Source organism: Delphinapterus leucas, chromosome 6 (assembly GCF_059928025.1).
Source record: "Delphinapterus leucas isolate spDelLeu-1000000601 "Yukka" chromosome 6, BTC_Dleu_Yukka2, whole genome shotgun sequence".
NCBI classification, from domain to species: domain Eukaryota; kingdom Metazoa; phylum Chordata; class Mammalia; order Artiodactyla; family Monodontidae; genus Delphinapterus; species Delphinapterus leucas.
Genome location: NC_143134.1, coordinates 92,134,416 through 92,150,266, shown reverse-complemented (window position 1 = coordinate 92,150,266; position 15,851 = coordinate 92,134,416). Strand labels below are relative to the sequence as shown.

The 15,851-nt window shown below is 47.1% G+C and overlaps 1 protein-coding gene across 11 annotated transcripts in view; it reads right to left on the bottom strand.

Annotated features, from left to right (window-relative positions):
• GALNT12 (polypeptide N-acetylgalactosaminyltransferase 12) overlaps window positions 1-15,851 on the bottom strand; it is a 68,146-nt gene that overhangs the window by 33,063 nt on the left and 19,232 nt on the right. For 8 of the 11 annotated variants that reach the window (XR_016393443.1, XR_016393445.1, XR_016393446.1 and 5 more), the window contains exons 4-8: window positions 13,118-13,303; window positions 10,270-10,387; window positions 8,712-8,888; window positions 6,194-6,325; window positions 4,163-4,276 (exon numbers count right to left, since the gene is read on the bottom strand). Coding sequence is in view for 6 of the 11 variants with exons in the window: in XM_022600205.3 (XP_022455913.1) it covers window positions 4,163-4,276; window positions 6,194-6,325; window positions 8,712-8,888; window positions 10,270-10,387; window positions 13,118-13,303 (727 nt within the window). In the remaining 5 variants the exon portion in view is untranslated. Of the gene's footprint in view, window positions 1-4,162; window positions 4,277-5,991; window positions 6,028-6,193; window positions 6,326-8,711; window positions 8,889-10,269; window positions 10,388-13,117; window positions 13,330-15,851 lie in introns of all 11 variants that reach the window. The other 3 variants (XM_089912578.1, XM_089912575.1, XM_022600206.2) reach the window with 3 other exon arrangements.

The window sequence follows — 15,851 nt, the reverse complement described above, 5'->3', positions numbered from 1 at the left end:
AATCGGGGTGACCCCAGGTTGGAGGAAAACTTGAATGCCCACCCCTCGTCTCCAGTGTCTGACACCTTACTTAGGACAGCAAGGCTTTGAAGGTCCAGAACCAATGCTTTGCTCTCTCCTGCATCCTCCCCTGGGCCCGCCCTGGCGGGTTTGCCTGCTTCCCGGGCCAGGGTCCTGTTATGGTCCTCAGAACTTCCAGGTCTTGCTCCCCTGCCCAGCTTGCAGTTCAGCACTTAACCCAGACGGATCTACCTGGGCCCTGACTGATGAAACTGCCCTAAAAACCGCTTTGCAATGTGGCACTACACATCAAATCCTATAATTTCATTTAAGAATTAATTCTGGAGAGACCTTCAAGATGGCGGAAGAGTAAGACGTGATCACCTTCCTCCCCACAAATACATCAGAAATACATCTACACGTGGAACAACTCCTACAGAACACCTAATGAACAAAAGAATAGGGACGGGACCTGCACTTCTGGGAGGGAGCTGTGAAGGAGGAGAAGTTTCCATGCACTAGGAAGACCCTTTACTGGTGGAGACAGGGGTGGGGTGAGGGAGAAGCTTCAGAGCCGCTGAGGAGAGCGCAGCCACAGGGGTGCGGAGGGCAAAGCGAGAGATTGCCGCACAGAGGATCGGTGCCGACCGGCACTCACCAGCCCGAGAGGCTTGTCTGCTCACCCGCCGGGGCGGGCGGGGGCTGGGAGCTGAGGCTCGGGCTTCGGTCGGAGCGCAGGGAGAGGACTGGGGTTGGCGGCGTGAACACAGCCTGCAGGGGGTTAGTGCACCACGGCTAGCCGGGAGGGAGTGCAGGAAAAGGTCTGAAGCTGCCTAAGAGGCAAGAGACTTTTTCTTGCCTCTTTGTTTCCTGGTGCGCGAGGAGAGGGGATTAAGAGCGCTGCTTAAAGGAGCTCCAGAGACGGGCGCGAGCCAAGGCTATCGGTGCGTACCCCAGAGATGGGCATGAGACACTAAGGCTGCTGCTGCCGCCACCAAGAAGCCTGTGTGCAAACACAGGTCACTATCCACACCTCCCCTCCCGGGAGCCTGTGCAGCCCGCCACTGCCAGGGTCCCGTGATCCAGGGACAACTTCCCCGGGAGAACGCACAGCGGGCCTCAGGCTGCTGCAACGTCACACCGGCCTCTGCCGCCTCACGCTCGCCCCGCATCCGTACCCCTCCCTCCCCCTGGCCTAAGTGAGCCAGAGCCCCCCCGAATCAGCTGCTCCTTTAACCCCGTCCTGTCTGAGCGAAGAACAGATGCCCTCAGGCAACCTACACACAGAGGCAGGGCCACATCCAAAGCTGAACCCCGGGGCTGTGCGAACAAAGAAGAGAAAGGGAAATTCCTCCCAGCAGCCTCAGGAGCAGCGGATTAAATCTCCACAATCAACTTGATGTACCCTGCATCTCTGGAATACCTGAATACACAATGAATCATCCCAAAAGGGGGTGGACTTTGGGAGCAACTGGAGACTTGGGGTTTGCTTTCTGCATCTAATTTGTTTCTGGTTTTATGTTTGTCTTAGTTTAGTATTTAGAGTTTATTATCATTGGTAGATTTGTTTATTGATTTGGTTGCTCTCTTCCTTTTTTTAAAAAAAAAAATATATATTTTCCTTTTTGTGAGTGTATATGTGTATGCTTCTTTGTGTGATTTTGTCTATATAGCTTTGCTTTTACCATTTGTCCTAAGGTTCTGTCTGTCTGTTTTTTGTTTCTTGGTTTTTTTTTTGTTTTTTTTTTTGTGGTACGCGGGCCTCTCATTGCTGTGGCCTCTCCTGTTGCGGAGCACAGGCTCCGGACGCGCAGGCTCAGTGGCCATGGCTCACGGACCCAGCCGCTCCACGGCATGTGGGATCTTCCCAGACCGGGGCACGAACCCGTGTCCCCTGCATCGGCAGGCAGACTCTCAACCACTGCGCCACCAGGGAAGCCCTGTTTCTTGGGGTTTTTTTGTAGAGTTTTTAGCACTTGTTATCATTGGTGGATTTATTTTTTGGTTTGGTTGCTCTCTTCTTTCTTTCTTTTTTTAAATTACTCTTTAATTTTTTATTTTTAATAATTTTTATTATTTTTAATTTTAATAACTTTTTATTTTATCTTATTTTTTTCTTTCTTTCTTTTTTTCTCCCTTTTCTTCTGAGCCATGTGGCTGACAGGGTCTTGGTGCTCTGGCCAGGTGTCAGGCCTGTGCCTCTGAGATGGGAGAGCCGAGTTCAGGACACTGGTCCACAAGAGACCTCCCAGCTCCACGTAATATCAAATGGTGAAAGCTCTCCCAGAGATCTCCATCTCAGTGCTAAGACCCAGCTCCACTCAACGACCAGCAAGCTACAGTGTTGGACACCCCAAGCCAAACAACTAGCAAGACAGGAACACAACCCCACCCACTAGCAGAGAGGCTGCCTAAAATCATAATAAGGTCACAGACACCCCAAAACACACCACCGGATGTGGTCCCACCCACCAGAAAGACAAGATCCAGACTCATCCTCCAGAACACAGGCACCAGTCCCCTCCACCAGGAAGCCTACACAAGCCACTGAACCAACCTTAGCCACTGGGGGCAGACACCAAAAACAACGGGAACTACGGACCTGCAGCCTGTGAAAAGGAGACCCCAAACACAGTAAGTTAAGCAAAATGAGAAGACAGAGAAACACACAGCAGATGAAGGAGCAAGGTAAAAACCTACCGGACGTAACAAATGAAGAGGCAACAGGCAGTCTACTTTCCTGAAAAAACTTTCAAGAAGAAAGTTTTCCTACTTGAAAAATAATTCAGGGTAATGATAGTAAAGATGATCCAAAATTGTGGAAACAGAATGGAGAAAATACAAGAAACAAATGCTGTATGCTAACACATATATATGAAAAAAAAATGGTTCTGAAGAACCTAGGGGCAGGACAGGAATAAAGACACAGATGTAGAGAATGGACTTGAGGACATGGGGAGGGGGAAGGGTAAGCTGGGACGAAGTGAGAGAGTGGCAAGGACATATATACACTACCAACTGTAAAACAGATAGCTAGTGGGAAGCAGCCATATAACACAGGGAGATCAGCTCGGTGCTTTGTGACCACCTAGAGGGGTGGGATAGGGAGGGTGGGGGGGAGACGCAAGGGGGAGGAGATATGGGGATATATGTATATGTATAGCTGATTCACTTTGTTGTAAAGCAGAAACTAACACACCATTGTAAAGAAATTATACTCCAATAAAGATGTAAAGAAAAAAAGAATTAATTGAGTAAGTCATCTGAAATGCAGATCTGTTGGTGTTTTTTCCCTCTTTTTTTTTTTTTTCTGACCAAAGATGTCAGTGGCAGGGTTATTTATAGTCACAAAAACAGAGAGAAAGGGAATCAGTTACCTCAACAGTAATTAATATAGCCACACAAAGGAATATCAAGGGGCCGTTAGGAATGATATTCTCAAAGGGTGTCTAACAATACAAGTAAAGTATGATTAAATAATGGAAATAAGAGACTATAAAACATGTAGACATTATAACAACTATTTAAAATACATAATACCAAGCTCATGCATTAAAAGACATGGGGGGACTTCCCTGGTGTTACAGAGGTTAAGAATCCACCTGCCAATGCAGGGGACATGGGTTTGAGCCCTGGTCCAGGAAGATCCCACATGCCGTGGAGCAGCTAAGCCCGTGAGCCACAACTACTGAGCCCGCGTGCCAGAACTACTGAGCCCGTGCACCTAGAGCCCATGCTCCGAACAAGAGAAGCCACCGCAATGAGAAGCCCACGCACCGCAATGAAGAGTAGCTCCCACTCACCGCAACTAGAGAAAGCCCGCGCACAGCAACGAAGACCCAGCACAGCCAAAAATAAATAAATAAATTAAAAAAAAAAAAAAAGACACGGGAAGTAAATATATCTTAATTATAATGGTGGTTGCTCTGGGTCCTGTCATTTACTACTTGCTTCTACTTTTTATATTTCCCAAATGTTCTGTGATGAGTATATATTACCTTTATAATAAAAAAGTCACATATTTAATGCTTTAAAAACACACAGATTTCCCCTCATCTCCCTCTTTAAAGGCCCACACCAATGATCCCTTGAGCACCGAGCGTCCCGTTGTCCATTGTCCCAGAGCTTGAGAATGTCAATCTATTAAAGAAGCAGCACCTACCTGGTTCTGACCCATCCCATGACAGTGGTATAGAATGACCTGATGTCCTGTGATCTGGTGTTCATTGGGAGGGTTATAGTCAAAGCAGTAATCTTTTAGTCCTTTGTTCTGGAGCTAAACAAAACATAAAGGCATTTTAGTCCAGATTCCACCTAAGGCTGTGTGGGCGGGTAAATGGAGTAAGAGGAGTGGCTGCCTCAAGAACTGGACTCATTGCTAAGAGCCCCTGCCATTTCTAGTTTTAAAAGTGTTTTCCCATCCTATACCACAGGCAGGAATCATAAGCTCCATTTTAAGATGATAAACCTGAGGAGCAGAGAGATGAACTCTTTATGGCCTGAGAGCTCATACCACTTCATGTCTCATTAGTGCAGCCTTACTGCTGCACTAGGCCAAACACAGCTGGATTGTCACCTTGCGTATGTACCAAGGAGCTCCTGCTATCGCGCATCTGCGAAGGACACCCCAACTGAGAGACCCGGCATTCCACAGATCAGAAGTCCATCATTGTAGATTACAGGAACAGCATAATACAGAGCCAATGATTCACACACAAAGTCACACAACAGGTAAGCGGAGATACCTGAGTCTTGAATCCAGGACCTCAGACTCCAAGTCCAGTACTCTCTCCATCACTCAACACTGCCTAATCTAATGTCATCTCTAAGGTACTTTTGGATCTAAATCCCTTTAATCATTCTAAGAGCAAAAAACCACGGGAGGTTCCATGCTCCCTCCTCCCTTCCAGGAGCCTCCAGAGAAAGACTCAAACATCTTGCAAATCCCTTTCTGGAGAGTTTAAAGAACCTCCTTCTGAACCCCACTCTTGCCCTGGCCCTTGTCCACCTTTGACTAGCCTGGTCCTGAGGATAAGACTCAGCCATATAGAAAGAAGAATCCACAATCCACTAGCTCATAAAACACAGAACAGCATGTTCTTGATGTCCCTTTGCTTGTGAAGGAATCTGGGAACAGGAGATGTGAATAATCAGAGCATCTTATACCTAGAAGAACTCAAACGTCATTAAGCCAAGTTGTCCCCACTCTTGACCACCAAAGAACCTCAACCTCAAATCAGCTCCCTATGTTCAAAAGATGTGGTCTACCAAAGAAACTACAAGAAAAACTAAAAAAGAAGAAAAAAAAGGAGAAACCCCTAAAGATTAAAACAGATTGATTAAGCTAACTATATCAAGTTGGTGATAGACATAGAGAATGATTTTGAATGACTTTAGAGCATAGTATGTTTGACTACACTTCCCTAGTGAAATATATTTTATAAATAAATAGAGCTGCAAGAAATCTTAAACCTCATTCAGTATTACACTGTCAGTGGGAGGGTGGAGCAGAGAAGAGGGAAAGCAAGAGAGGCAAAATCTTGGTAATTGTAGAATCTCAGGGACAGGGCTCATTACACCACTCTCTCTGCATTTCTGTATGTTTGAACGTTTTTGTAATGCTAAAATGAACACACCAATACCCTGCTTTGTATTTATCAAGACTTCCAGAATGGAACACAGCTCTTCTGATGAACACAACACAGCAGAGGAGGCCTCCCTAAGTTGGTGGAGTTTCAAGCAAAAGCCAAAGGTGCTGGACATTTTAGTTGACCTCATCCCAACAACATTTCTTTCAGGTTTTTTGAAATAACACAAGTGACTCTCCTTCCCTACTACTGCTTTTGTGGATCTCTGAGTTGGGAATTAGTAACTGGTCCAGTTATTGAGACTTGAAGTCATGTGATAGGAGTTAATATAAAAAAATAGGACTTGGGAACACCAAGTTTCCAAGCCTCCGTTTCCATCTGTAAAATAGGAGGCTGTACTCACCAATTCTGAGATGCTTCCTGTGCTGACATTCTGGACCTGAGGTCCAGAGACTCAAGGGGAGAAGGAAGGACAGTGGATGAAAAGGGGGGAGGGGTGTGGGAGAGGCCAGCTGTTGCCATGAAGGGGTCTTTCTTTCACAGAGTTCGTCAATCAGACCTGGAGGCCAGGAGCACCCTGCCCGGCATGGGTCCACCTCGCTCACCATCCCAAAGAAGCCAGGCCTGTCCTCAGGCACGTGCAGTTCTGGATACACGGTACTCAAGAACCACTTGAAGTCCTTACACTGGAGCCTTGCACGGAGCTGCCTCCTCTCTGTCACATCCCCAAAGGGTTCCTGAGAAAATGACAAAACGGTGAGCCCCTGCAGGCCACGGTGCTTCCTATCAAAGCCCCTCTCTCACTCACTCAGTAAGCTTTTATTGAGCACCTATTGTGTGTGTAGCCTGCACGGTGCACGGAGGATAAGGAACGGCCTCAGGCATAGTTGCAGCATCTTAGTAGGAGAGACTGCTGCACAAACAATGACATCCCCAGGTGCTCTCACTGCAGGGAGGTGTGGCCAGGTACAGGAAGGAAGAACACAAAGCACCTGCAGATGGGACAGGGAGCTGAATTCTGGGGCTGCACCGGCATCCCTGGCCCCATGTGTCATCCATGAGCGTGTGATCACAGACCAGCAACAAGTCAGTAGCACACGTATGCCATAATGTTCTGATTCACCACTGATACCTGAGCACTCACTTCCAAACATAGGTAAGTATTCTAGAGGTAATTATGAATGAAAACCTTATATGCCCAATCTATTGAAGTCTAAATATATTCTTCGGATAGTAAGAGCAAAATACTGCAATAATAAATACTTGTAGAAGTTTAGTTTTATGGACAAAACCAATGATTAAGAACTTTTTTTTTTTAGTTTATTAATTAATTTATTTTTGCTGTGTTGGGTCTTCATTTCGGTGTGAGGGCTTTCTCTAGTTGTGGCAAGCGGGGGCCACTCTTCATCGCGGTGCGCAGGCCTCTCACTATCGCGGCCTCTCTTGTTGCGGAGCACAGGCTCCAGACGCGCAGGCTCAGTAATTGTGGCTCACGGGCCTAGCTGCTCCGCAGCATGTGGGATCCTCCCAGACCAGGGCTCGAACCCGTGCCCCCTGCATTAGCAGGCAGACTCTCAACCACTGCACCACCAGGGAAGCCCCCAATGATTAAGAACTTTTGAATAATTAAATAAAGCAAGCATCTATTTAGCACAGCAAATGTGCAACCACAAGAGCAATGCTGAGCGCAAAGATAGGACTGTCCCTGACGTTAAACTATTAAAATTTGACAAGTTAAACATTTAACAAAATGGTAATAATAGGAAAAACATTTGAATAAAATTTCCAATTTCTCCTTATTTCCCAGAAGTTCATTCTTTGATGAGAGTCACTATGACCTCATCTTCAACCAAATATCCATTTCAACACACGGCCACTGGTCATTCAGACAAAAGGTGCATGCAGTGCCCTCTTTCTAACATATTATTCTTTGGGAACCATCAGGAAGAGGGATCTGTGGGTTTCAGACTGGGTGACAGGGAAAAGCAGATGTTTCTACCCTGCAGCCCTGGGCAAGAGAGAGGAAACAATGACCCTGGAGCCCAGAGGCAGAGAGAGACCAAAGAGGAGGTCAGGGTGAGGGTCCCGAGGGTTCCGCAGAGCAGAAAGAGATCCACTGGGGTGAACCCAGTTCTACCCGCATCAGCTACGAGGCCTTGGGCAAGTTCCTTAAATCACTCTCTCTCTGAGCTTCAGTGTTCTCACCTATAAAATGAAAATTTCAGAGCTACCCTGAAGGGCTGCTATAAGGATTCACAAGAAGAGAGTTTCATCAAGTGGCCAGGAAAGAGGTCTTGGGACAGAGCTTCTTGTCTTTCCACGTGGCCCCTTAGTTACGTGAACACAGGTAAGTGGGAACCCTGTCCTGGGGTGTGCAGAGGTGGTGTGTCAGAGGCAGTGAGGCTCTTTGCTAAAATGTATTTGTAACCCCAAAATCAATACTTGTGGTGTCTTCACGCTTTCAGTCATTCTAAAACATGACAGTCACCCAACGTGCATGTTCCCAGCTGAGGTCACGTCTCAGCTCTTGTTCTGAAAGCAAGTGTCCTGTTCATGGTCTATTTAGTGGCACGGTTTTCAGATTGTTCTGCATTGTATTGGTGATTTCACTGTTTTAAATGGCCCCCAAGCGTAGCGCTGAAGTGCTGTCCAGTGTTCCTAGTGCAAGAAGGCTACGATGTGCTGGAGGGAGAAAATAGGTGCATTGTATGAGCTTCACTTGGGCATGAGCTCAATGTAACCAATCAACAGTGTATATTAAATAAATTATTTAAACAGAAACACACATAAAACCAAGTTATGTATTGATCGATCGACAAAAATGTCCACCTGCGAGAGGTTTGCAGGACTCTAACCCTGTACTTCCCCCACGAGCAATGGCTCAATAGTTGGTTCCAAATTCAGTGACTGCAGTGCCTGTATGCAGCATTAACTGCTGCGAATAGTGAGAATCAACTGTCTGTTGTTACTGTAAGTGAAGGAATAAAGTTTTCCCATACAAGTGTCATGAGCACCCAATTTCCTCTCTATTTCTGGAACTAGATCTACTATGGTAGGAGGACAGAATTAGCTGCTATTGTTCAGATGCAGCCAGATGGAGCGTGGGCAGGCCGGGGAACTCACCAAGCGGGCCTGGGGGTTGCGATGGTAGTAGAGCTCTTTAAATTCATCCATCCACACTTCAGCTGCGCGGACACTGTTGGCCAGAGCCTTGTTGCGGGAGTAGGGAGCTTGCCTGGGGAAAACGTGGCCAACGTGCGAACACGGGTGTGTCTCCAGGGTCCCCCCGCACTGCCAGATCTGTACACAGAGCGGGTAGGAGGTGTGGGGTGGGGAGTGAGCGGGAAGTCAGCTGCAGGCCCACAATGCCCAGAGCAAGGAGGCTGGACACACGGAGGTCATGGTGAACACTGCCAAGGCCTCACCCCCCATGGGGCAGGGGGCCACTCCCCCAGCATATTCAGGACACGGGATGCAGTCAAAGAGCAAGAAAGCAGCCTCAAAGACAACTAAGCCATCAGAATCCAGACCCCAAAGTCCATGCACTAAGGCTCATGCACTTGACTCCTAGGAGCACCGACAGTGGACCTCGCTGGGAACTTACTTATTATGTAAAGCACAGGCTGGATTACCTGGTCTCCTAGCCACAGAAGATAGGAAAGCAGCAAGTAAGAAGAGAGGTTTGGAAGGGGGACAGGAAGAGCTTCTAGAGGCAGACAGAGCAGCCTGACACCTGGGGAAGAGGTAGAAAGACCATTAAAAGCACACCCCAAAACTCAGCAGGTAGAGTTATCTGGAGCCTTTTCATGCTGGGGCAAACGGCTGTGAATACCCCATTGTCCCCTGGATGTATGACCAAGGATAGCATCTGGTGCTTATAATGCGGGGGTGGGGTGTGAGTCCTTAGTGGAGAGTCAAAGCCTTGTTTATTAACTCTTAAAGCAGGAAACCATATAAAATATTTGTAAAGTTTAAAATTTTCCATTTAAAAGCACGAACATCAACATAAGGTTTTGATACTTAAAATGCAAGATTCAATTAACTAGAAAATCCACCCAAATGCTTGGGCTTTCACAAAGGGGCATCTGTGGATCACATACAGCAGAATCAATGGATGGGCTCATTACAAAAGGCAGATTCCCAGTCCCCACTGTAAATCTATCAAATCTGACTTTCCAGAGACCATGCCTGTTAATCTGCATTTTTAACAAGTTTCTCTAACAATTCTTCCATGTGTCAAAGTTTGAAAGTCACTGTGCCAAATAAAGAGGCTACTTTATCAAGCAGTCAAGCAAATCAAGGCTCCAAAACATGGGATCAGGAGGCAGGGACCCGTGTTTTAGTCCAGTCTCTGCCATGCACTCTGTGAGTGACCTTCAGCCAGTCGCTACCCGCCTCCGGCCTCTGCCCCTCCTCTTTATGGAGTGAGAGGAAAGAACCAGGTGAGACTTGCAAGACCCTTTCCAGCCCCAAATCTATTAAAAGTGTATTTTTAAAAAAAGTTTACACAAGAAGACAGGTGTGATTACAGGATATGTGTGCCACTGTCATCTTTGAGGATCGTTGGATAAACTGCCAATATGGAGGAAAAGTCCACCAGGCTCTCCTAGCAAATACATCCTTCCCAGAGAGAAAGAGAACAGGTTAAGAATGAGTCCAAACAGAAGACTGGAATACTTACTCTAAATGAGAATTCGAGGTTTTCTCCGCCCCAAACTTCCATTCCTGTATCGTAAGACCCCAGGTATTCAAAATATTTCTTACTCACAGAAAACAGCCCACCAGCCATGGTTGGAGACCTAGAAGCGTGTGAATCATAATTCAAGGTAAGCGGCAGGAAACCATCACAGTTAGTTGAATCCCTTCTCACCACAAGCCTGGAGTCCATTCATCCATATAAGCATACCCTGAGTTCACATTCTGGGCCTGGTGCTGAACTGGGCTGGAAGCACAGACGTGCCCCATAGCCCCTGCCCTGGGGAAGCTCACAGACATCTCACCAGGCAAGCACAGAGCAAGGTGTGGGATGACTAAGGCCAACCTAGGGCCCAGCGGGAATGCAGAAGCAGCCATGAGATGCGGAGGGGGGCGGGTAGAGCTAAGTTTCTCGGAGGAGGCACGGTCTGCAGCACAAAGGGAAGTTAGCCCAGAAGAGGGATGGAATGGTCCTCCGAGAAGACAGGAGCATGAGCAAAGGCCTAAGGGTGAGAGAAAGCCTTGTACTTCTAGGAGCACAGACAACAAGGAGAGATGAGAAGAGGGAGACCAGGTTCTAAGAGGGTGGCAGAAGTAAGGGTGCGGTGGCCTTGCTCGTGCAGCCCTCACAGATGTCCTTTATGGGCCAGTAGAGGCCACTCTGGCATCTTAAAGCTCCCCAAGGGCTTGAGCCTCTCCTGCTGGAATGGCCTCCCCTGCAGGACCCACACGGCCAGCTCTGGCCTGCTGCCTCAGCCAGCCCTGTTTTCTCCCTTCCAGGTTCATCTAGGAGATGGCACTGGTTTCAGAAATGGCCCAAGGCTTCCATCCTACCCCCGCAGAAAGCTATAGCGTCAACACACCACAGAGATGCAGAGGAATAAATTTAAAAATGGGGAAATATACAACATGAAGAGCCTAACAGTTCAAAATTTTAAGATCCTCCAGTAGTGCTTCCAGGCCTTGACAAAGTATTGGCTTTTCCTGCACTCCAAGCTCTGGGCCAATGAGAACAGGACAGCAAGACTATGGAAGAGAAGGTTCTAGGCTACAAAGCATTTTCATGTGTGTTCATCCTAAAGGCTAGGAAATAGGTAGGGTGGATATGCTCATACCTATTTCACAAGTGAGAAAACTGAGGCCCAAGGATATTACGGGAGGGGAAGGATAGCTGGCCACAGTGTCCCTGAGCATGTGCGTGCGTGCGTGCGTGCATGCGTGTGGGGGGGGGCAGTTTGTGTCAGCATCACAGGCTGCATATGTGACGCTTGATATGATCCTTCCTACTTGGTGTCTCAGTTTCCAAACCTGTTAAATGAGGGGTTGGGCAGGATGCCGCCCCTCAGGGCTCCCGCAGAAGCCTACATGTCATCCTTGAGTCGTCCTCCCCTCAATCCCATTAAATTCCTCCCAATTTTCCCACCACAAAGTCTCTGGAGTCCACCATGTCCCTCCATCTTCTGCACCATCATCTCTAAGCTGGAGGACTGCAACGCCTCCCAGTGGTGCCCCTGCCTGCAGCTCCACCCCCTCCAGGCCCCCACCCCCCATCACGTGGCATCCAGCACAGACTTTAAAGGATGCAACAGGCTAAATAAGGTCACTTCCAGCTCAAATCCCTTCAGTGGCTTCTGAACACCCACAGTAAAGTCCAAACCCCTTTCCTTGGCCTTCAAGGCTGGATATGACTTGGCCGCATTCACCTCTCCAGCCCTGTCTCTCAACACCGTCTCCACTGTTGTTCCTCTCCAGCCAGCACTGGGTCATCTCAAGGTCTGGACTCAGGTGAAAGGATTCAGAAGGCCAGCTGCCAAACATGGGTGCAGATCTACGACACCACTTCTGGGTCAATACCCCAGTGATAAAGCTGAAGTCCAACCTCCACCGGCCTGACTCCCACATCTGTCTCCCATTTGGTGCTAAACTTGGAAGGAGAGGAAGAAGCCAGACTATGACTTCAACACCTCAAGAATGAGGGCAACCCAGCACCGCTTGAGCCTTCTCTTCTCAGACCCAGGCTCACCCACTGGCCAAAGCTGGCCCCTGTACCCCCAGGTCTACTCATCCCCTGCAGCTCAGAAGGAGCCTGACAGTGTGTCCTCAAAATATTAGCCATGGAATTACCATAGCAAGTCCAGTCCTAGGTATATACCCCAGAGAACTGAAAACAGGCACTCAAACAGACAATAGTGTACCGCTGTTCACAACAGCATTATTTACAATAACCAAAAAGTGGAAATAACCCAAGTGTCCATCAACAGACAGATGGATAAATAAAATGTGGATGCATACACAATGGAATATTATTCGGCCATTAAAAGGAATGAAGTTCTAGAAGGACCTTGAAAATACTTCGTTAAGGAAAAGAAGCCAGACACAAAAGGATAAATATTGTGTGATTCTAATTATATGATGTACATAAAATAGGGAAATCCATAGAGATGGAAAGTAGAGTAGAAGTTACCGGGGGCTGGAGGAGGGGAGGAAAGGGAATTATTGCTTAACAGGTATAGAGTTTCTATTTAGGTTGATGAAAAAGTTCTGGAAATATGTAGAGGTGATGGTTCTACAATATTGTGAATGTGCCTGATGCTAGTGAATTGTGCATTTAAAAAATGGTTAAAATGGTAAACTTTATGTTATACATATTTCAACACAATTTAAAATATATATATATACACACCAATATAAAATCCACATATATAGCAATGATTTTTAATAAAAGTAAACAAATACTCTGGAAAAAGAAAGGAGAGGCAACAGCTAACCATCCCTCCTGAGGGCCTTCACTGACAAGTTGGCCAGATGCGTGCTCAGAGAAGTCAACCCCTGACCTGATGACATCGATGGGAGACCGCATGCGGATCCTCTCCCTCTCGGGAACCACGTGCCACGTGAACACCAGCCTCCAGTCGAAACCGCCAATCTGGGGCTCCCCAGCGTTCCCCAGGTACTCGAAGGTGTTCCAGTCGATCACATCGATCACAGGGCACACCACTGCCAACTCCTCTTCATGGATCCTGAAAACAGTCAGAACAGCCTTCCACTAGAAGGAGGAACACCTGTCTGAGAAAGGCCTGCTTCTCTTATTCCAGGGGTCTACAGCCAAGTCAGCCCTGGCAGGTGAGCAAAAGGGGGCTGCTGGGCGGTGGGGGGAGGCAGGGAGCTAGGACTCTGGCCCTGATATGAAAAGTCCCACAGCTTTAATATTCTGATTCCATCCAGGGATATTCTGGTTAAATTTGAATCCCTCTATGAAAGTCAGGATGTCAAAATTCAAGCTAAATTTTAAAACGGAAAGCACATTTTCAGTTTCTTCAAGACTGCAAGAGATTTCTTCATTTAATTAAAATGAAACATCTTCAAGTCAAGAAATAATTATCTCCCTGTGAACAGAGATGCGTCCAGACCAAAGGGTCTGCTTTGGAGGTAGAAAATAAATTTTAATCCTGCCTCTTATTTACTGTGTAACATTAGCATTGTCACTTAACTGCTTAGAGCCTGTTGCCTCATGGGTTACACTGGAAAAATATACCTACTCATAGGTTAATGTGGACTCCCTACGGGAATGTTTGTAAGAGGCTGCCAGAGAACCTGGAACTACTGCTATATTTTTCTTTTAACCTTTTTAATTATTAAATGTTACACGTAGTGGAAAATGTGATAATTTCCTTTTGCAAGCATCAGCTTGTGCGTAGTCTTCAGCAGTTCTCTCCACAATCATCCTTACAAGCCCAGCCATCCCAGCAGGCTTCCGGACTGTGTTTCTTTGCATTTGACAGCACACCAGGAAACATGAACTGAGACTGAACCACGTGTGAACACTAGATTTCTCTGGGTTACATTTTGGGGGCAGTTGTCTAGAATTTGAGACCTATAAATCATTAACTTGTAACTTGCAGTCCAGCTGGTTGGAACCATGGGTAGTCTAATTTTTACAAGAAAGGGAAAAACAGGGGGAGCCTGCACTGGAGTAAAGAATTCTAAATCATGGTTAGAGAACGTGCAGGTCCAGTAGCAGTGGTTACTGGGTAGTGTTTTCTGGCATCTTGTGAGCCAGGGACCAGGGATGCCAAACATCCTGCAGTGTGCAGTCCAGCCCTACACAGCAAAGAATGGTTCTGCCCCAGATGTCAACAGCAGCTTATAAAATGCCAGGAGCACTACTCAGTTGATGTGACAACCAAAAACATCTTCCACTTCCAAAAGCCCCCGGAGGAAAGGGGTTACTGTGCCTGGTTGGGACCACCTGAGGGACAGTCTACACTCCAGTGTCTCAACTCTGGTGCACCCTCAAGTCTTCAGGGAGCTTCTGAAACATCCAGAAGGCCAGGATCTACCCCAGAGATTCAGATCCAAATAGTCCAGGAGTTTTTAAGGTTCCCCAGTTATTTCTAAAGGGTAACCAGGGGAGAATCCCTTTGTCTCCAGGTATGGAGCAAGGACGTGATTATGGGGAATGCTGCCTCGCTCTCTCCAAAGGGTGGGACGGGGTGAAGTGGAATTCTAGATGGCATTAATGAATCAGCTGAAGGGGAAAAGTGCCCCTACCATGACTTTAGACAGGCCTAGAGGCAGCCCTCTGTACGCACAGTGGGGGAAGGGGGGGAAGGATGAACTCACTAGTCCGGGTTCCAGAGTGAGCACCTAGCTGTCACTATGTTCTAAGTAATCTCAGAGTCCATCACTGGCCTGAGGAATCCTGAGTCCTTTCTGCGGGTGAAGCTTACCAGAGCTGAGGGGGAGAAAGAGGCAGCAAAGGACCGGGACAGCAGGAAGTGGCAGAGCAGAGCTCGGTCTCATGCAGGAACAGAGGCGAGGGGGTCCCTAGCTCTTCCAAACAGACCCTGACAACCAAGCGTTGGATGCCAAGGGAAAGCAGATTGCCAAATGCACAGACTGATCCTCCAGCCCTTCACCCACTCCACAGGGAGGGGACCAAACAGAGACCCCCCAAACTTTCCTCTCCCACCCGGGGGAGCTCTGGGCTTGCCAGCTCAGCTCCTGATGCAGAATCAGTACGATGGAAAGGGAAAGAGAGAAGAGAAGAGAACAAAAGTAGGCCCAGGGGTAGGTGGGAAGGTGAGTGTAAGAGACTGTGGGACATCAGGGGAAATATCCTTGAAGACACAGCCATATTTATACTTTCATGACTCTATAAAAAATATATTAAAACAATATTTTATGACTATATTGGTAAAAAGACAAACAATCCAGGCTAGATTCATTATTATATATTCATTATTATATATTCATTATTATGATATTCACTTTCCATTCTGATTTTAAAAGAAATTAACATAAAATTTTGGGGGGGGTCCCTTAAAGTTTCATGGGTGGGCCGTAGGTATTGTAGGTACTGCATGTAATAAATAAGTCAGCCCAGCTTGAAGGAAATACACCAAAATGTATACCCTCCAGGAGTGCAATTCTGTGTGACTGACCATATTTTTTTCTTTGTTGATCATACTAAGTATTCTACAATAAACGTGTAAAATAAGCAGTAATAAAAGCAAACACTCATCTAGGACCTCCCACATGCTGGCATGTTCTAAGCACTGTCCGTGT